At 40.3% G+C, this 20,908-nt stretch overlaps 1 protein-coding gene across 1 annotated transcript in view; it reads left to right on the top strand.

Annotated features, from left to right (window-relative positions):
• PCSK2 (proprotein convertase subtilisin/kexin type 2) overlaps window positions 1-20,908 on the top strand; it is a 102,407-nt gene that overhangs the window by 58,511 nt on the left and 22,988 nt on the right. The window contains exons 6-7 of the mRNA XM_071740228.1: window positions 12,825-12,901; window positions 19,391-19,479. Coding sequence (XP_071596329.1) covers window positions 12,825-12,901; window positions 19,391-19,479 — 166 coding nt within the window. The remainder of the gene's footprint in view (window positions 1-12,824; window positions 12,902-19,390; window positions 19,480-20,908) is intronic.

The following is a 20,908-nucleotide window of genomic DNA, read 5'->3' as shown; positions in this document are numbered from 1 at the left end:
AAATTGTTGTGGAGGCTGATTGCCTAATGATTTAGCACTATTAACTCATTGGTGTCTTCACTAAAATCACTGGAGCCTAATTGTCAGGTTTTGTAAGTTGACAAAGCTCCATTGGCATCTATTGAACCATGTTGGTTTGACACTGATAATCTTGCCCCACAGAAATCCCAGCTGATGTAATTGCCCAAATGAAATACAGTTCACCTACAACTGGTGATGAGAAAAACATTGCCTTTCCAAGAGAGAAATTTGTTGGAAACTCTTCTGATGACCTTGAAAAGCTCCCAGTCTCTGCACTGTCATTAATATAAGCCCAGGGGATCCACAGGGAAGATAAAGCCAAACCATGGCAGAATCAGGCTCATCCTTGCCTGGCGTCAGCAAATGGTTAGCTTAATGAGATCCAGTTCCTACAGCATGATTTTCAAAAGGTCCTGAGACAGTTACACTGCCATTTCCTACTGCATTTCAAAAGGTTATTGAGCATATGCACTAGATGCTTAATGTCTATAAAGCTTTACTGCTACTACATCAAAGGTATTTTATGGGAAAACTCTGCATGCTGGCCATTGATGCTTGTACCTATTTTGGTGTTAAAATCATACTTAGATTACCACAAAATAAGAGACAGAATGAACTGTTTTGGATCTTTCAGCACTAGCTGGATTTTAGATTGTTTGGTTTCGCCTAAGTTTTTGATGTTGCTTTGAGGTTGGGTTTTTTGCTCACAGGTTTTCTATAACAAGCACTAGAGTAAAAGTTAAAAATTTTCAATCAAAACCTGGGATAAATTCACAAACAATTCTTCTATCAATACTGAAAATCTAGTAAACACACTGATGGATGATGTTAAAGTAAGTTGCAGCAGAAATTTCATCAAGAGATTGTTGAGGCAAAATGAAACCTCTTTTTTTGACAGGGCAGGATGGATCAAGTGTTTAAATGCCAGGCTGACTGATGCCTTAGCAACTAAAACTGATGGCCTTCTGTTGGCCTTATGCTGCTTAGGTGGCTTCTGGCAGCTAGGATGATGGTTTTCACATTTAGAAGATGATCATTCAAGACATGCAAGACAGCGCAGTTTCACTGGAATAAGTCAGAATCTACTGGGAAGGGTCTGAAGTTACCTGTGTCAGGCTTGACTGTTTTCTTTTTTATATTACTGTGTGCAGGATCAGCTTCTGGGCTCATCTCTCTGTACTGTGCAGTCTGGATTTTTTTTTATCTGAATGTGTGAAAGGCTGAAAAAGAGATGATGCCTTCTCTAATCAGATCAGCCAGGCAAATGTGGTTCTCTGTGCACTTGAAAGGCTGTGCTGGGTTTGTCACATAGAGAAAATGCCTCACATTTTGGAAAACTTATTGGGGTCCTGCAGACAGTCCTCTCCTGCTCCCAACAGTAACTGATTTTGCAGGTACATGTCATGGGGTGCTCATGTGCTGCAGTCTAAGATGACTGTACAGTTCCTCTTTTCTGCCTTACAGTTACTTAACATGAGCTCTGCTAAAAGGAGAGAGAAGCCATGATGCTATGTAAAGGAGATGTCAGTGTCTTCTTACTTCATGCAACATAAAAATATTTTGTACTCGTAGTTGTTATCATAGCCTTCTAGCTTTCAACTCAATTAAAAAGATGGAACAGAAGAGTGTTCCTCCTCTGGATCATGTCATATGGCCAGAGGGCACAGAAAGAGTCTTTTTCTGCAAAGGAGACTGCAGCTTGTGAACAAGATGTGATTGCCTTAAGGAGAGATGATTTGTGTCATATACAGAGCTGTATTTGCAGCTGAAAAACTGTATTTCTCACACTGAAAGATATTATGCTAAGTGCTTTGGTAAAGAGAGATCTGGACCCTGAATGCATGGCAAATTCTGGGGCTGGAAACTTAGCATCATCTGTACAACTGGAGTTAGCATCACTCCACTGGTGATGGCCTCATGGGGGGTGAACTGATTTATAGTGGCTGTCCTTTAGTAGTACAGTTCCTTTGGAATCAGAAAGATGATAGCATATTGAGTTGCATTTGCCTGAGGTTATTTAAATGGCAGTGAATGCTGCAAGGAGCTTCAGGCTTTGTTCTATATCAGAGCCACCTGAAAGGGATAATCTTGAAGTGAAATGCATGCCTGGTGTGCAAGTGATGTGCGATGGTGCCTAAGACATTGGCTTTGCAAGCTAAAGACCACATGTTGTCTACAGCATTTATTTTTCTCTATAATCAATGTACTTAATTAATCAGCTGCACACTGAGAAAGTGCAAGGTGGCTAATCACTTTAATCATTAAGCTGTGGTATTAATTTTCACTTAAGACATCATCCGTGGAAAGTAAATTAAGATTGTTGAAATGAGAAATGCACAGGGGTGGAAGAGAGCAGCTAAGGACATTTCTGCATCAGTTCTGGCTGGTGCTTTTGAAATTGGCCTGTGCCTCTCTCTGGGGTTTCTCCAAGTAAGTTTTTTGGAAATATTTTCCTCTTTTATTTGGGCAAGAAAAGCAGAGGAAAAATGTTAGTCTCCACTGTTTGTCATGGAAGAACCTGGCACTGCTTTAGTTTGTGTTTTTATTACCTCAGTTTCTGCAGACCAATTAGCTTTCGGAACTGGCCAGAAACCCTCTATTAGATCAACATTCTTGCTAGCAAAGATGAGTGTTTCATCAATGCAGTGTCCATAGGAAAACAGAAGTAAAATATTTTGGACCAGTTCAACCTCATTTTAAACATTTGACTTCCAGAATGCGCTGAATTAGAACAGCAGCAGCAAGATCCCACCCTGGTGCATTGTCCACTAAGGAGAACAGGATCAGATATATTGTCCTCTGGAGGCAGCAAACACCATGTAATTTTAAAACCAGGCTCCACAAAATGAAATAAAGAGCTTCTGTTTCTCTAAAGTGAAAATAGCATATTTTGGGTTGAAACAGGCAAAAAATTTTTGAAGATGTTTTTTTCCATTTGGAAGCATTTATTTATTTTCTGTTTTTCTAAGGATAGTTATTTTAATAGCTCATACTGTTCAAGATGCTAGCCAGTGTTGAAATCCCAGAATATCCATCAGCACTGAAATGGAACTTAATTAAACTTCGTGCTGTAGTTACATTTTGGCTACCAAGGTGTCACCAGGGAAGCCTGGATTAGATGGTGCATGTGGGGAACTGTAGTCCTTCATAAAGATTCATCAGAATTAGACAGATGTTAGAGACTTTCAGGCCCATTGATGATTTTAGCAAAGAGAGTCTCAAATCTGCTTTTAACAACTGGGCATAGAACTGGATTTAAATTGAGAGTTTTGGCCAAGCCAAACTTACAGAAAAGCAGAGCAGGAAGGCACAAGGAGTCTGCTTTCTTCTGCAAAACCTTGATATCCTGAATGCAGTAGATAAAGATGATGATCTCCAAACCCCTCTTTTTCAGTGTGCCAGTAAATTAGCTGTGTTTATTTAAAAATAACTATATTTTTTTCTGTCCTGGCACTTCATGTTGACATGGCTGTTTCCTGTGCATTGTTTGATTTTAGTTGTGTGCATTTATGTTCCCCATGTGAATATTTTGCTTCTCAGTAGCTATGTAGGTGGTTAAGATATTTTTAAATGCCTGCCCTATTTCAGATTGCTTTGATTTAAATATAATGTTCTTCATTTCTATTGCATTCCCAACAGAAGCAGTAAACCTAATGAACATCTCTTATGAGGAGCAGAATAGCAGTGTACAATATCTAATAAAGTACTGGCCTCATTGAAGTCACTGGTAGTTTCCCCATTAAGTTCAGAGCAATGAGAAGTTTGGCAGATCATAAAAATAACTCACTTGTAATGTTTGTTCTACTGTGCATTGCTGCTTTTTAAATAATGACAGCAAGAAGCAGAGGCTTCTGAGCTTCAACTAAGCAAATTGACGATACCAAGAGTTGTGGAAAGATGACTGCTCAGTATAGCATGTTTTACTGTAGAACAGGAGCTTGTATTTGGTGAAAATTTGGCCACTTCCAGTGCTGTGTAGCTGCTGCTTGGTGAATATTAGATGGATATAGTAGTGCATACCTCAGTCATACGTTCCCTGTGCTGTCCTTACTCATAAGCTTTGATGTAGCTTGGGGACCACTGGAAATCTTCTTCAGGTTTTGGTCTGGATTTTATTTAGGGAGATGATTCTCTCTTTGGATACCTACCAAAGAGAGCACAAAGGCTGTGCTGTGTTCAAGGACTTCATAACTTCAATGCTAGCACATGTTTTTCAAAATTACTTCTTGTAAGAATCTAAATCACCTTAATTCAGTGGTACTTAAAACAGTTGCAGAATTAGTCACCAGTGATTCCATGTCTGACTGACCTTATTGTGAATCTTTCAGTCAGCTAATAATGTCTATGGCATTTCTTAAATTTCCATACCCATCCAGTAAATTAGTGTGAAAACATTAGCTGTGGTCAAATATAGTAATATTTAAGACAAGCATCTGGGATGATCATGTACTATTTAAAAGCATGAACACCTAGAAAATGTAGTATGTGTGGATTTGCATAGGAATGTGTTCTGAAGATCCTACCTTCTTTCCCTAAACGTTTGGATTTGGGTGTCCATTGGCTTTGCTGATTCCACATGGAATAAACAATGCAAACGTTCTTATTAGAACAAAAGCATAGAAATTGGTCCATTAAAATCACTGAGAACTCCACACGTCTTCCCAGATATTAGTCACATTATTACTTCTCTTCTGGAGCACTCTCAAACAATGCTAATGAGGTCAGCATGCAACTGGAATAAAACAGTAGATCTCCAAGACCTTCTAGCTCTAAGGCATGTAAGTCAATCTGGGTTTGCTTTTTGTGGCAAAAGAAATGTAGGTAAGAGTTTGCTGAGTCTCTTCTCTGAAATGTTCACCTGCTTTTGATTCACTTACAACGTCAGTTTCATGTGTCCATTCATTGTCTCCCATATTCATGAAATTTAGGTGAAACACCAGTTGAGCAGTTGCTAATGATTTCCTCTTTTTTATCATAGAATTGTTTTGGTTGGAAAAGACCTTTAAGGTCATTAAGTCCAACAGTTAACAGGTGTCCTTAAGCACCACATCTATATGTTTTAAATACCTCCAGGGATGCTGACTCCACCACTTCCCTGGGAAGCCTGTTCCAGTGCTTGACAACCCTTTCAATGAAAAAATTTTTCCTAGTATCCAATCTAATCCTCCTCTGTAACAACTTGAAGCCATTTCCTCTCATCAGCTGAGAAAACTTGAGGAAGAAAAGTACCCAACCACTTTGGGTATTTTGTCTCATCTGTTCTTACTTTCAGTTTCTCTTTATCACCAAGATAGCTCTCCCTGGCCTCCTTCTCCATAACCACTATGGACCTGATCTCTTTTGTAGCTAGCTCCCCAAACCATCCAAGCTGGAGTTTGCCTGTTTTGTGCCAATGTGATTGGTGTTACCCATTACAGGAGTCAGCCTTAATACCCTGCCAAATTTCTGATTGCCATTATAACTGCATGCCCAGTATTCCTGAATTTTGCTATGAGCATTGCTGATGATTCTTCAGTTTTTAATGACTCTGACTGTGATACCTTTGCGGCCCCAGGGTGATGTGGGTGCTGACTCCTGCTAGCCACACCCAGCACCAAGGAGATGTTTACTCTCCCAGTCCAAGTGGCCAATGGTCACCCAGCTTGCCATGCTAAGCAACCAGATCCAAATGACTGCTGAGTTTGTACTGCAAACTAAGTTATAGTTTTTTCCCACTGGTGGTAAAAAAATGTCCCTTATCCGCCACGTGCCACTTAGGAGACCTTTATACTGAGTGCCATCTGAATCCTTCCTGCTGTGCTTGGTGGCAGGTTTTAGATCAGGCTTGCTGAGAGCAGCAAGAGGACTTCAGCTCTCCTTCCATCTCATCCCTGAAAGAGGCTGCAAATTCTGTCTGCCATCAAAACACTGCAAACACAACCTTTATGGCAGCTCAGGACCCTGCACATATTTGATGCACTGAAAAACTTGTCGGTTATTTCTTACAGGAGTATAACTAAGCATAATGGACCTGAACCTCATTTCTCTGCTGCCAGCTTTATACCTCTACTGCTCTCTCAACTTCAGCAGGTCACACTAATATATAACTGAAGTATCTGAGGGGGAAAAAACCCACCATGTTTTGAAAAGGGAATATGGGCCATGTTTTTAATAAAATGGAACACTAAAGCTAGATGAAGTGTATGTTCACAGTATTTCTCAGTAGAAGTCACTGGCTGCTCTGTATTTGCTGTTATGATAAAATAATTCCATGGCTCATATATCTGTAGCCACTCAGATGCTATGTTTTTTTTCCCCTCCCCCGAATTAAAGAAATCAAGGAGTTTATTCCATGGTCTAAAGCTTTAAATTTGCTACTTGCCCTGAAACTGTTTTAGACTGGTTGCTTGATTTATTTTTGTTTTCTAATGTAATTGTCTTAGCAATGTGCCTCTCTATGAACCTTTGGTACCCCTTCAGTGTGTTGCAGGCTTAGCTTAAAAGTTTCTTGTGCACCCTCCCTGAAAATAAAGTGATGTTTTGCTGAGCAGAAATAGATTTCATTTTTCTTGCAGGTTAACTTGCTTTTGCATGAGCTCTGGCTCAAAGTAATTAGCAGCTGGAGATATGCTTCAGTTTTCCTCCACATCAACCTGAAAATTATAGAGCAGGCTAAGAATGCCAAGAGGTGAATTGTGCAGCAGCCTCTTTATTATAAGCACAAGTTCCTTTGGCTGCTTGCTTTTTAATAAAATCTCATCCCTGCTTCAATTTGTTGTGCTTTTTCCTGTCAGCTGAAGATGTGGAGGGGAGGAAATGGAGGATATTTCAATAAGCTGGTTCTATTTCTGAAGTTTTATCAGGAAAATTAATAATAATTCTACCCTTCTTAAAAAAAATCTGCCCAATCTGAATTTTCTCTGAGGGAAGAGCACCAGCCAGCAGTGTAACTCCTGTTGGTTTTGCGAGGTTGTTGCAGGGGAGGTAAAAAAGAAATCAATGGGGAAAAAGTAAAATAATAGATTGCTTGATGTTGTAGTGCAGAGTGACATGTAGAGAAGATCATCAATTATTTGTCAAAGGAAATCTATCTAATCTGGAAAAAGAACACAATGTGAGATGATCTCAGTAAAGCCATTTTTCTTCATAACTATTATTCTAAAATTAATGCTACCTTAATGAAGATAAATAAAAATCTTAGCATAAGATCCCATGTCTTTTTCAGCTGCATTTTGCTTATTTGTTGGTATAACTCAGCAGTGAAGAAGGTTTAGCTTTGCAAAATAAACTGCATCAGAGGTGAGACAGCAAGCATGTCTTTCTATAAATTCTACTAACTGGATTACTGGGATTGTTACCACTTGATCTCAGATATTTTCACTGTTAGAAATTAAGCAGTACTCACCTGTTGTTTGAATCAGTTTATCCTCTTCTGGATATAGTTCCACTATTTTAATGCAGTCTCAGATGCTTGATGAGTGTTAAGGAGGTTGAAATTAGAGGTTTTTCAGTGATAAATAGAAAATTAAATCACCACAGCAGTGTTCTCTGTGCTAGCTCATTCTCTAGCCAGGCATATCCTTTAATGAATATCTGGAACTGGACTACCAAGAGGGCTTCTGGGCATCTCAAATATTACTCAGGACCCAGAACACTTCTCTACTTCATCCTTTTCAAATGATTATTTGATCTGATGTGTTATTATCTGACAGTTATGAAAGGAGTGTGGCAGAAAAGTGTAGTGCTACTGTCTTCATTATTCAAGATCTGGCTGGTGTTATCTTTTTAGTTTTATGATGTACCTGTAAGAACCGGGTAAAAGGCTTATACTTCTGGAGAGAAATGATATTCATCAGCAGGGACTTCAGTCTTGAAGGTTAATATTCTTGTGCATAGCCTATTAACTTTGTGAATATATTCCTGGTATTGACAAGGTCTTTGAGTGCAGCTCTGAGTTTCCTTGATGGTAATGTAGGACATGTCAATTAGTTCATATGGTGGCAGAGCTATGTAAGAAGTTGCAGGTTTTTTCTTTTCCATCAAAAAAATGATGCCACAAAGCAAAACAAAATAGAACAGTGTGTTTTCCACGTTATAGAGGAGAGGATTTATTGTACAACTGCTGACTTAGCAACTGTACCTTTGTGTTTCATTAATGACCTTTATGCCTTACAGCAACCTTCCTAGGCAAAATACAATGTTGTCCCCATTTTTGCCTCCTGGTGAGTGTATTCCATTTTCCTAAGCTTGTGTGTACAAAACTGAACTTCATTTTTCCACCCTATGATTTTCAGTGTTATTATAGCACAGTTTCCTTGAGATGTCTTGTGTTGTAATTTGAGCCCAGGGGTTTGCTCGGCTCCTTGGATCAGTAAAGAAATCAAACAAGCAATAGGTTTCTGCCTCAGATCTCTAAGGATTTGCAGTTGCCTGAAGAGGGTAAGACCAGATGGCACCTGTGTTAAAAATGTTTCTCTTCTTTGAAAAGATACAAATCTCTGGGCTAAATTCACCGGTGCTTTAACTTCATGGATACAATCAGACTGTGACCGGTGGGACATTTGTCTGTAATTGTTTGTCTCCTGAACTAGCATGTGAGCACGTTTTTTGAGTTACAGAGGGAAAAAGAAGAACGTGTGAATTATTGTCTAGAGGCTTGTAAAGCCCTGTAAAAAATTATGGTCTTGCTGCATTATTCAAGGTACGTAATTTTATTACAGATTTGAGCAACACATGGGACCACTGATTTATTGTCATTTTCGTATCTTACAGAATTAATGTTTTACAAAGAAGATTTTACAGCATGTATTTTTAAAAGTACAGAGTAATTCTTTAGAAAATGCTTATTTTAAGAGAGGCAGAATTTTATACACAGTCACAAGTAATGTGTTAACATCATGGTATCCAAGTTATTAATTAGTAAATGATTGAAAGAATCTCATCTGATTCAGTACTTTTTTGTTAGCATGTCGTTTGGGGTAGAGATGCAGGATGATGAAAGCAAAAATAGATAAATGCCTTGAAATGCAACACAATTCCTCTCATAACTAAACAACCATTTTAATTATATAATAGATGTTATTTATAAGTAATTTTGTATAGATGGTGGCAGCTGATAAACATCAATTTCAAGTTGCTTTGCACTGAACATGAAGGATAGGATTTGTTTATTTTTAACACTGTTTGCCTTATGACTAACAAGTCTGAGTCTAGACCCCAGTCTATGATCAGTGCCCAAGACTGATGGCTTGAGTTGTTCCACAGAGCTAATTGTAGGAAACACTAGGCAACTACCTTAGTTATTGAAAACCAAATATTAAACATGTCAAGTGTAAGAGAAATAACTGCCAGTAGACTATTTTGGCATGAAATCTGGAAAGAGAATAATCTGAATTGAAAAGCAAAACGTTTTCATTTCAGTGAGCTGCTGCAGATTCTAATCTGCTCTGGTTTTGATTGCCACTTCCCGAGTTCCTGCCCTGATTGTATCTCCATGACAGTGATAAATCCCCTCTTGCTGCCTGCTGGGGAGTCCATCCTGGGGAAAAGACTGTTAGATCAGAGTCTTTAATACTCATTTCCCAAAATACAAGATGAAACATTTTGACTACCTATCGAAGCAGTTACCTTTCTGGTCCAGTGTTGAAACTTACTTAATATGTTGAGGACTTGATCTTTAAATTAGGGACTTGAAGCAGTCCATTTGTACTTGTCACTGCTGCTTCATTATCTCTTCTTCTGCTTCCATAGTGTAGGCGGAATATTCCTTCGTGAAGCTGAAGCTTGCTGTCTTTTCTCAAAGACCTTAATGAAGACAAATCGTACAGTCAGCAGTTGTTTTCTTTCCAAGAATTCTTCTTAATTTTGCACTTTGTGGATGTTCCTGCTACATTAGATATCTTTTTCTATTGAGTGCAGTGATCCAAAATCAAGTGAATAAGAGCTGCAGGATGTGGAAGAGTGCTGCACAACTTTGTTTACAGCCTGCCTAAAGCAGCCTTTCCATAAGCTGACATTTGGTTACATGGAACGTACAGCAGAGCTGCAATCTGCTGTAGGGTGGCTGAATCATTCATGCAAGCACTTCTTTGCCTATCACCACTCAGGACACAAGTGGTACCTCTGCACAGCTAGAGGGCTTTTCCATCTATAATTCTTTGTACGAGAAAATTCTAGAGTCAAGAGTGGTTGACAGCTCCCATTAGGTGCTGGCATGTCTGATGATGTCCTGAACAATAAGCCTCACCAGACCCCTTTGTACATAGGGTCTTTTCTGAGTTCAAGTTCTTATCTGTACAGTATTTTCAGAGGGAAACCAGAAGTTCTTACTGAATAAGAAGCTGTCAATATATTGAAATTTAGTCCTACGTTGGAATTTCATGTTGAACACTTAGTACCATGTTAGACTATACCACCATACCTACCTGAAAGAAACTGTCTGAAATCACTGCTTATATAATAACTAAGCTTAGTTATTTGCAGTTTGTATAGTTTCCAGGCCCTGTCTAGTCCAAGGGAGTAGCATAAGAAAGTGCCTTTCATTTGTTATTGAAATGCATTTCTCTCCAAAGGTTGCCAAGCTAGACTTTGTGACACAGTAGGTTTTATCTGGTAATTAAATTACTCCATAGTCATTGTTTTTATTTGGACTTTACCACATGAAGTGGTTTTCTACGTTGTCCTGCTAGGAGTAAGTGCTGCATTCATTAATAAAGAACAGGACTGGATTTTCCCTTGGCAAGCTCTCTTCCTCTACAGATATGTACTGAATGAATCCTTGCACAAATCCTGACACAGCTCCCCTGGGAACAGCAGAATGCAAACGTCCTCTCTTGCTTTAAGATGGGATGTCTGTGCCACGTGGCCTCTGCTGGGTGAACTGGGTGAGGCCCAAAGTCTTCTGCCTCAAGATCCTGCCTCTAGCAGCAGCCAGGAGAGAGCAGTATGGTCACCAAGACTGTGTGGTATCTACCAGGTTATGGCCTCCTAACTTCTAGCGTTCACTCTTTTATGGACTATTGGAGAAGGGGGAAGCACATAATACCCCTTCCAGGTTTATATTTCATTAATTTTTCTAACCAGTTTTGATCTCATTCAGGCTTCTAACTTCTATATTGCTGGGGAGCAATGAATCTTGTAACTCATTCCATGATCTGTGGGAAAGTACTTCTTGTTTTATGCTGCTTCTAATCTCCCCTTTGGCAATTTCTATGGATTCCCACTAGTTCTTATATTATGAGAAGTAATGAATAATAACTCCCTGTCTACCTTCTCTGTGTGCTATTTATTGACCACTGTCGAATTATCTTTCTTTTCGCTGGCTGAAAAGTCATGTTCTGTTTACTCCTAGCTCATACAAATCTGTGTCATTCCAAGTGCTGTATAAGCAATTGTGGTAATGAAAAGAGGTAAATTAAATATATAACTGGGCACAGAGACTTAGAAGCACTGAGAATTTGTGGCTGTAGCTGATATTATTGGAAGCCGTCTTCAGGATGAAAATTAAGTCCTTAATTTAGAGATGCAGAGAGATCAATAAGGATAGTCATGAAAGGATTCAGCTATATCTGAGCTGGAGAATGCATCAAGCTGCCATTCTGCAAATCTCTGCTTCATTCAAATGCTGCAAAATATTTATTGTCCATGCTGAATATGGAACCAGGCTTTCCGAAATGATCACCACAAAAAATCACAATAACTTAAAAAGAGATTTAGTTTTACCCTCCAGGGATCAAGGATGATGTGGTCCCTGTTTCTCTCTGGTACAAAAGGTTTTGAGAGTTAGAGATTTTAAATTCAAAACCTAAAGACTTTGGTACTGCTGATGGACTATCTATTTCTGTACCCCACGAACTGAGAATCTGCTGAAGGGAATGTTTTTAGGAGCAAAGCTATTCATACATGAGTCTCAAATTATCTTCAATAGCATGCTCAGCCAAATCTGAAAAAAGAATACAAGTACACATTAATTAAGAATTAACATAATTCTGTTCCTTGAGTATGGTGTTTATTAAAATATAAACTCTGTGAACATACATTTGAGAGGAAGCTTCTAAATATTTTTAAAAGCTTAATTTTCAGTCACCCTTAATTTATTTTTTCATTAAGAGAGAAGAAAGAAGATGGCACTTCACTATCTGAAATTTTCCATTTGCTTCTCAGATACAGAATCAAAAAGTTGATGAGTGTCCTTAACTCTGCTGATGGAGCAAAATCAGGAATGATTTAGATTTCTGTGAAAAGCAGAGCCATAGGATGACATTTTTCAAAAGTGCCTGAAAGCCATATTGTTTACTAAAGGACCATGAAAATACACAGAGAGATTTTCAGGCATATGTGCTGACCACCAAGGCAGTTTCCAGAACTGAATTTTGAGAAATCTGTATTTTTGGGGCTCTGAAATGCTTTTAGAAATATAACTGCTTGTTTTAGTACCACAAATGGGCTTAAAAAATAATTCTGTGATGGAAGACCAAGTGTCTGGTCAATTTCACCACTGCTTGGAAGACAGGGTTTAACTTTTTTCCTACCAAACCAAGTAGCATAACAGCTGATGAACAGTAGTAGCCTGAGCTCTTGCATCACCTCACAAATAGCTACACTAATTTGGAATACAAATGGTCCACAGGAGGCTTTGCACCCCAGATATCATCTTTCCCCAGGCTTGCTGGTGTGGCAAAAGGCACAGCACAAAAGGGACGAAGAACAAAGAGGGCAAAGTTTTCTAACTTCACATCTTCCCCTCGGTTTGTGTTCCGCTTTGACCTGCACATGTGTTTTCTGTTTTTCTGCTGATTGACTGAACCTCTTTTTGTGTTTTGCAGAATGCCAAAGCCAGCTATGACTTCAGCAGTAATGATCCCTACCCCTACCCCCGCTACACAGATGACTGGTTTAACAGGTAAATGGGTTTTTGTCAGCCTGCTCTTCATTTTGGTTTGCTTAAAGTGTTGGCTGAGATTTGTGGAATGCGTTTTTTCTGCTTAATTCTTTGGTTTCCAAAACAGAAGCTGCAGTCTCACTGCTACTTGAAAATTAGAGGACGTTTCAGACTTCATTTTTTTAGGTGGCCTGTAAACAATGCTGAACAACTATTTTATGGTTTATAAATGGAGTTTCTGCTTCAGAATAGTGTGTGTGTAAATTGTTCTGAATGGGTGACAGCCACATACCATTTTCTGTCAGCTGTCTTAGGATGTTATAGCCCAAATCTGTATATGTTTAATTCAGTTTTGACTGGTTTCCCCATCTACTGTGTCTGTGGCATTATCACTGCTAGCAAATTTTAAAGGGAGTAAGCTGGAGACAAGAAAAGGCTTTTTATAGACTAAGAAGGCAGAAAAAAGCAGCATGGTGTGGAATGACCAGTTGAAAACCAATTAAATCTTATACAAGGTCTGACTCATTTGTCTTTTTATTATGATTTGACATTAGCATAGATGGGCTAGCACTTCAGGGCTGCTTTTAATATTTCTGGCTGCTGGAGGAATTAAAGTCCACCTGATCTGACTGGGAACCTATTCTATTGTGTTTATAAACCTGGAATCAACAGTGCAGCTGTTCATTTGTTAGGTCTCCTGAACACATCATGATTGCCCAAGACCTCCTTCTCCTTCAGCATATTCTGAACTTAGCCAGGTAACAGCAGGGGAAGGTCTGATCCTCAAGGTATGGTATAAATAAGAATTACCCAAAAGAAAAAGCTTCAGATTTTAGGAAGTGTAGCCTTTTTTGTTTCTCAAAACTCATAATTTGTTAGAATGGAACAGAAATGTGTGACAATAGCTTTTGAAAAACCCTCTGTGCTCTGGATTCTGCATCTGTCCCATGAAAATGCCTGCTCTGTCAATCTAACCTCTCCTTGCAAGATCAACATAGTCCAGAGTGCACAGTCCAAGGCACACCCATTAGGTGTGTTTATTACCTGGTGATCTCTGCATCCAGCATCTCTGGCTCTGTGACTTACACCCAGGATCTGTAAACTTGTAAAAAATGCTTCAGAACATTTTCAGTGACATTTCCAGAAGTCTTCTAAATGCAAATGTAACAGATGTTGCCAGCATTTACATAGCAGCACCACTGAGGATTCAAAAACTTCTAAAGGTTTCAGGGCTCAGTCTTAGTGCTTATCAAAATATTTTTGGCCTATTTGATGTGGTTTTCATCTCCAACTTTGTATAGGTGTATGGATGGTGTCTGAGTTTTGTATGGGTTTGTTTTTTTTAATTCTAAATAAATCAGTTTTAAATTCTGTCAGAGTGCCACAACAAAGATGTGAACCAGCTGTGCTTCCAGCCCAGACATGGGCTTCCTGGAACAGATCAAAAATATTCAGAAACTGTGATGCTCTCCTCTGTAGTCCTGCTGTTTTTCAGCCAAAGCAAGATGCCAATAAAATTTCTCCTTCATTTTAGGAAAGGACAGCTGACACTTCTAAGCTAGTATGAATCCAATTAGTGAATGGAAAGTCAGAGAAAGACTAAGGCTCTAATTTGTGAAGGTCTGATGCCTTTCTCACTTTACATATGCAAAGGACCTTTGTAGGAGAAAGATACCACTTAGCTCCAGAGCAGTGCTGAGGAAAATTAAATTTAGCTTTGGTGGGTAATGGTAGCTTATGTCATTTTCAGTGTGGAACTTCATAAAACTAAGTGTGTTTTGCTAAGCCCCATTAACATTGATTGTTCTGCTAGCGAGTATTTTATAGTGAGGCACAGTTTGCAGTCCTCATGTGGTCTGCAAGGTGGCCCTGGAGACAGAGTTACCTCCTAAAGTAATTTAAAATGAGCCTTGATCATTCTGGATGTGGCAAGGGCTATGGTCTCTGGTCCCAGGTTCCTCTGGCTAACTTCAGGCACCCAAGTAAAGCATTAAGGATGAGCAGCATGGTCATCTGTGACCCAGTCTGGAATTCTTGAAAACGTGATTCATGTTTTCAGAAAAGTACAACACTTTTTTCTGTTTCTTTTCTTGTGGGGATGGGGAGCTCAAAGCAGCAAGTCAGGAGGAGAAAGACAGTGCAGAAATTGCTTTGCTGGTTGCCTTCATTATTCTTTCCAGAAAAAAAAAAAAAATTATACCTAGAAAGTATAGTAATCTTTGTCATGTACTTTGAGATTTCTTTGGTGAGATAGGGAGTCTTTTGCCTTGCAAGGTAAGTCCCAGGAGCAACACATTCAGTAATGCATCTTTTTCCTGCCTGCACAAGATGCCAAATTTTGTGTTTTCTCCAGGCTAAGATGCAAACCAACGCAGCATGTCCAGCTGTTCCAGAGTAGCTGTGATTTATAGTTTTCTCTGCATATTTGTGGGCTATACTGTTAATCAAGCTGATATATAAGCTGTTGTCATAACTGCTGACTCCTGAATTATTGTCACTGGGAGGTTACAACTGTCTGCCTATGACAGTCTGTCTATCCATATGTGTAGCTGCAAAGGTGCATGTCTGAATACAGAGTAGTTACACCAGTAGACAGGCCATTCAGAGAAGCCCACAATGAAGGCTCCATTTTGCCCAGTTTGCTGACAGTGATGTATCTCCCACTGAATTTTATGCATGCAGAAGGATCAGACTCAAAATAGAGTGTAATATCGCTTTTTTCTATACATTTCTATGTGAGCAATTCAAGGTATTTGTGAACAAGAAGCAGAGCACTGGTTTTTAAGGAGATGAACCAAGGGGCTTTTGTGGGTTGCCAGCTGCATATGCAAAGTGTCATTAGACTTTAAGAAAAAAAGGGAGAGGTTTTTGCATGGCGTATTTCAGTAATCACAGCTGCTCTGTTTGTAAGCACAGATTCTCCTTCCATTTCATGGTTCTGGAAGCACTTTGGACTTACCATGTAGCAGCCACAGGCCTATGAAACCAAGCAGGGTGGGCTTTGGAGGGGGATAGTTTGATGCCTCAGGCAGGGACTTGCAGTTGGGTTGTTCTGCTCTTGTTACATGGAGAGAGGCACACAGGTGACTGGGCAGCCAAGGGATTTATTCCCATGCTTTACCATACTGACTGTTTAACTATGTTCAGACCCACAGCTTTGGGACCAAGCCAGGACATGGGGTGCAACACAGGGCAGGGCTGTGACTGAGGCTGAATAGCAGTGGGAGCACAACAGGAACCTGAACCAAGCCCTGTTCTCAAAAGCAGAGGCAGTTCCATGGCACTCCATGGTTTTAAGCATTGCTTTGGGAATTGCCTGTAATTTTTAACACCCACTCCTGCTGAACCATGTTTGGGACCATGGCATGTATCATATTGTGCAGTGCAAAGGTATTCATAGGAGTCAGAGGTAGCTTGGCCTTTTTGTGCACCCTCTGATTTCTTTTCGTGAGCATGCAAAAGGCACATCTTAGGGCTCTGCATCTCACAGTGCTGAGATTATTAATTTCTGCCATGATAAAAATAACCATTAATTATTTCCACTCCTGTAGCCTTTGTATTCTGTATATGCTCCCATCCAGATAAGATCCGGATGGAAAAAAATTTTTCACTCCCTTGGAAACCCATCTTCTTCAGAGGTAAAAATATCCTTATTATGGATCCAAACAAAATACCATTGAGTCAAGGAAAGCACTCCCCCTGCTTCCCAGACAGTGATCACATACAGGAAAACACCTGCTCCCCTATTCCTCATCTTTCAATCAATACAATGGAAACAACATCATAACTGAGAATTTGTATGAACAGATTTAGCAGCTCTTTCCACCTGCAGTGTTAGAACACAGGAGTTGTGGAGGAGCTACAGCACTGCTGCTGGTCCTTGCTGTGTTTGGATGCAGGCAGTTGCACCTTCCCCAAAAGAGGACAACGCTTTCCCATGGGCAAACACTCATGCTCAGAAGGTGACAGTATCATGTGAGTAAAAAGGGGATGGTGTTTGCCCCACAAAAGTGTCCCTCTGAGCTTTGCATATTTAATTGCTGCCCAGTGCAAGCAACACAAGTGGTCAAGATAGGCAGATTGTCCCAGCTACTGAGATTGTCACTTTGCACAGCTGTCTCCAGGGCAGTTAGGAAGGATGAATCCTGCCCTTTCCTGTCTGCAGAAGCATTTCAAAGCAGATGAAAAGGAACAGACAAAGATGAAAATATGTGCTACCTCTGACTCTCTTAAAAAACGCATCAATATAAGGTCATGCACAAAAACATTGGCAGTGAGTTTTAGAAACAGAAATAGTTTCGAGGAAAAAGCAGAGTGAAATTTTCATTACTAGCACAGATGTTATTTAAACCAGCTGAAAGCAAAACTGACTTTCAATTGAATCATCCTCTCCTACCTTAGGTTTTCCAGATGTTCATGTAAAATGTTAACATTTATATAATGTTTACAGAAAACTTGCTCTGCATGCCACTATATGGTTTAACTTTAAAGTAGCATATTCATCAGTGAAGACATTCTCAGTTATTTTCTACCTCCTTGTTTTAAACATTGAAAAAGTAGGAAGAGGTGAATGTTTGAGAGAAAAAGCTGTGATTTCTGTCTGTGACACAGGTCACATCATAGAAACCACAATGGATTTATCAATGATACATGAACAGCAAATAGAGCTAAATTGGAAAAGTCTGCCATTAATAATTCAACTAGTTGCATTTGCACTAGCTCACATGTGATTTTTCTTCAGTCAGCAGCATGGAATCTAAAGCCTGAGCTGCTGGAACAGGTCTCTTTGCTGTCTCCATCATGTGGGCTGGCACACTGGGGAGGCAAGGTCAGGGAGAGGACCTTCTGATAAAGTTTTTTCACCAGGGACATCCTAAATACAGTTTTTCCCTCTGTGAGAGAAACAGCTGACTTTGCCATGTCATAAATTTTTTGCACCCCAGCCTCATTCAAGACACTTTTTTAACAAAGCCATTTCTTCTGCTCTGTGGCTTGTAGCTAGCCCACAGGTGACTAGATAATGAATGCTTAGCAACCATGTATTTTTTTCACACTTTTTTGAACAAGGGCATGAGGGAAAACCTGCTTGAATGTTGAGAGAAGTACTTCCAACAGCTGAATAAAAAATCTCTATCATTCTCCTCTCTGTCCCCTTTGAAAAAGGAGCTTCCATGAGACCCTTTCACAATCAAGACATTGTGTATATTTGAGGCCAGTCTTTCATGGAGCCGCCTTTAAAAATACATTCTTCAAATATGTGTTGCTTCTCACCCCTTTATTAATATAACAGTCACCTTTCCCAGAGGGGCTTAAAGGGAAAGAGGGAGAAAAAAAATTCATCAAAACAAAACATTTCTGATGCCTCCTGGGATGGTTCATCTGGTGTTCAGTATAGCCTTTATAACACAGCACTGCTAATTGCACAAATTCTTGGCATGCATTGGGAGCAGTGCCAGTTTTAATGCACAGAGTGGATTGATGGGAGCAGTACGATGGATTTGTATTGATCCTACATCTTCAACTTAAAAAAAACCTGACAGCAGCACAGGTTTCACTAGTTTCTCTGCTGCTGTTGTGCGATTTTTAAAAAAAAACTAGATTATATTATCCATATTTATTTTCTCTATGGTTTATTTTCTCTGATGGATTAGGAGAAAGGAAAATGCAATCTGCCTTCCTTCGAGGCTGCCTCAGAGCCACTGCCAGTTAAGAGCTGTAAAGCACTTCAGAGGCACCAAGTGTTCTTGCAATAGCACGTGTCAGCCCAAACCTGGACCTCTGTGTCAGGGAAGAGGCAGATCCCATTTGAGCAGGCAGTAGCTTCATGAGCTGACAGCTGGAGGCACCCTGTCAGCCCTTCTGGGAACTTGGCACTGGGGCAGAGGGATTCAAGTGCCTTGGGTTTGGCCAGCTTTGGGCCTGGACAGTCAGGTCACAGCTCTACCTCTGAGGGGTGCAGTGACCCGTGTGGCTCCTTTCTGCCACTCCAGCTTGATACTGCACTCACCTCTTTCCATGGCACTTCTGTGGGCAGGGTTATGCTTCTGATGCATGTTTGAATAGCAAGAAGGCAATGAGACTTTGTTCTGTGGGGTTCAAAATAATGGGTGTTGCACTGTCGAGTCTCAAAAATAAGGATTTAATATTGATGTTATTGCTACACTGGTCTATCAAGGGCCTTTTTCTATTGACTAATAGTTGGTAACAAGGGAGAACCTGTTGGACAGTTAAAAAGAAAAGGTCTTAATAACTTCACAGATAAATGAAGTGTAAGTAGGCACATTAACCTCAGAGGAATCTTCACTCCTGATGCAGGGGGGAAGTTGATTATCTCCCACTTCAAGGAAGGACCGAGCTCATCCAACTTTCCAAGTGGAGCACTCAACAGTTTGGCATAGAATGGTTTCCCTCAAAAGTGCTGGGAGCAAAACCAAGATCATGGATACCCAGCTCATTTCAGCACATGCATTAAGTGGATTTCACGTGGTGTCTTTGCCTTCCCTTTTGCAGCCACGGGACGAGGTGTGCAGGAGAGGTGTCTGCTGCTGCCAACAACAACATCTGCGGTGTGGGAGTTGCCTACAACTCTAAGGTGGCAGGTATGGTATCAATTCAAGTTGTAAATGGTCTTCACTCAACTTTTTCTGAGGCAGAACTTCTGTAGAGTCACAGGGAGCAGTGATTGTCCAAGACAGGACTGCAGGTTGGCACTGGGCCACGTGTTTATTACTTTTCACAGTAGCCAGGGAGAAGAGCGTGTCCCATGGCTTCACCTTTTCAGTTCAGGACCTGACACAGGCTCTTTAATAACATTGCAGAAGAACAGCTCAGCTCCTTCTTATGCCAGTTCCTGTTTGTTTACTGATTTTCAAGGCTTCTTTCTTCCGTTGTCACAGAATCATTTTGGACAAATCTCATTTTGCAGGAGGTAAAAATTCCTGTTGCACTTAGAAACTGTAGTTGAAAAAGCAAATTTCATGCTGTTCATATTCTTGGGGCTGCTGCAGGGCAGGCCCTGCAGTGCTGCACATCTCTGCAGTCATTGGTTTCCTCTGTTTTAACAAGTGATGCAGAGTGGTAGGAGCAGATTCACCAAATGAAGTGGGTTGTGCCAAGCACCCAGCATTTGCACCTGATGTGTGTTAGGTGTTTTTATCTCTGAGTAGCTCTTGCCTGTACTGACAGAACACAGGGACTGGAGTGAACTAGGGTCATGGACAGCATGTGTAAATTTAGTTTAATCTAAAGATATCCAGTTTTCCCATTCTAAGGCTGTTCCATGTCAAGAACCAGGACAGAGCAAACAGAGATACACGATTCTGACTTTCATTTCATTCCTCAATCCTCACTAAAATTCCAGCATGGATGCACCCAGTGCTTCCTGGGAATGGTTCCCAGTGTGTGTGTACACAGCATCACAAGAGTCTGAAGAAGGCTACGTTTTACCTATCACCTGCATGATTGAAAGCTGAGTCTCCTCTATAGAAGGACACCGAGCAATGTTTGCTAAACCGTTTCTCACCGAGATCTCACTGAGAGTTAGTAGCTGGCCAGACAGGTTTAGTGCATGTCCCCTTTTTTCAGGAGCAGTAATATCCAGAGATGGATTAATACATATTTCCATTTGAGTGATAACTACTTATTGAGGCATGGGATTTTGGGTGAGCCTCATTTGTATAATTAGTATAACTACAAATTCCAGGTTATTGCTTAAAATTCAAGAGGTGAAGGACTTTTCTGATGGCCTACAAATAATCTTCCTTGACGGTTTTGTAGTAAAATCCCCAGATTTTTGGAAGTGTCAGCCCCTCCTGCCTGAGGACAGCACGCACCTGTAGCACCACCGTGTGGTCACTGGGAATGTGGAGGTTCCCTGGGGCTGGGAATCTGCTCCTGGTGTGGTGCAGTCCATTTGTGCAGGTAGAATAAGAAGTTGGTAGCCAAAGATCTGGGGCATCACGGTTTACTTCTTGTGCTTCGTGTGCACTTTGCTTTCTTGCCATAAAATCAAACGGGATGACTTGGCTC

The sequence above is a fragment of the Heliangelus exortis genome, chromosome 3 (genome assembly GCF_036169615.1).
Source record: "Heliangelus exortis chromosome 3, bHelExo1.hap1, whole genome shotgun sequence".
NCBI lineage: Eukaryota > Metazoa > Chordata > Aves > Apodiformes > Trochilidae > Heliangelus > Heliangelus exortis.
The sequence above is the reverse complement of the archived record's forward strand: the minus strand, read 5'-3'. Positions and strand labels throughout refer to the sequence as shown.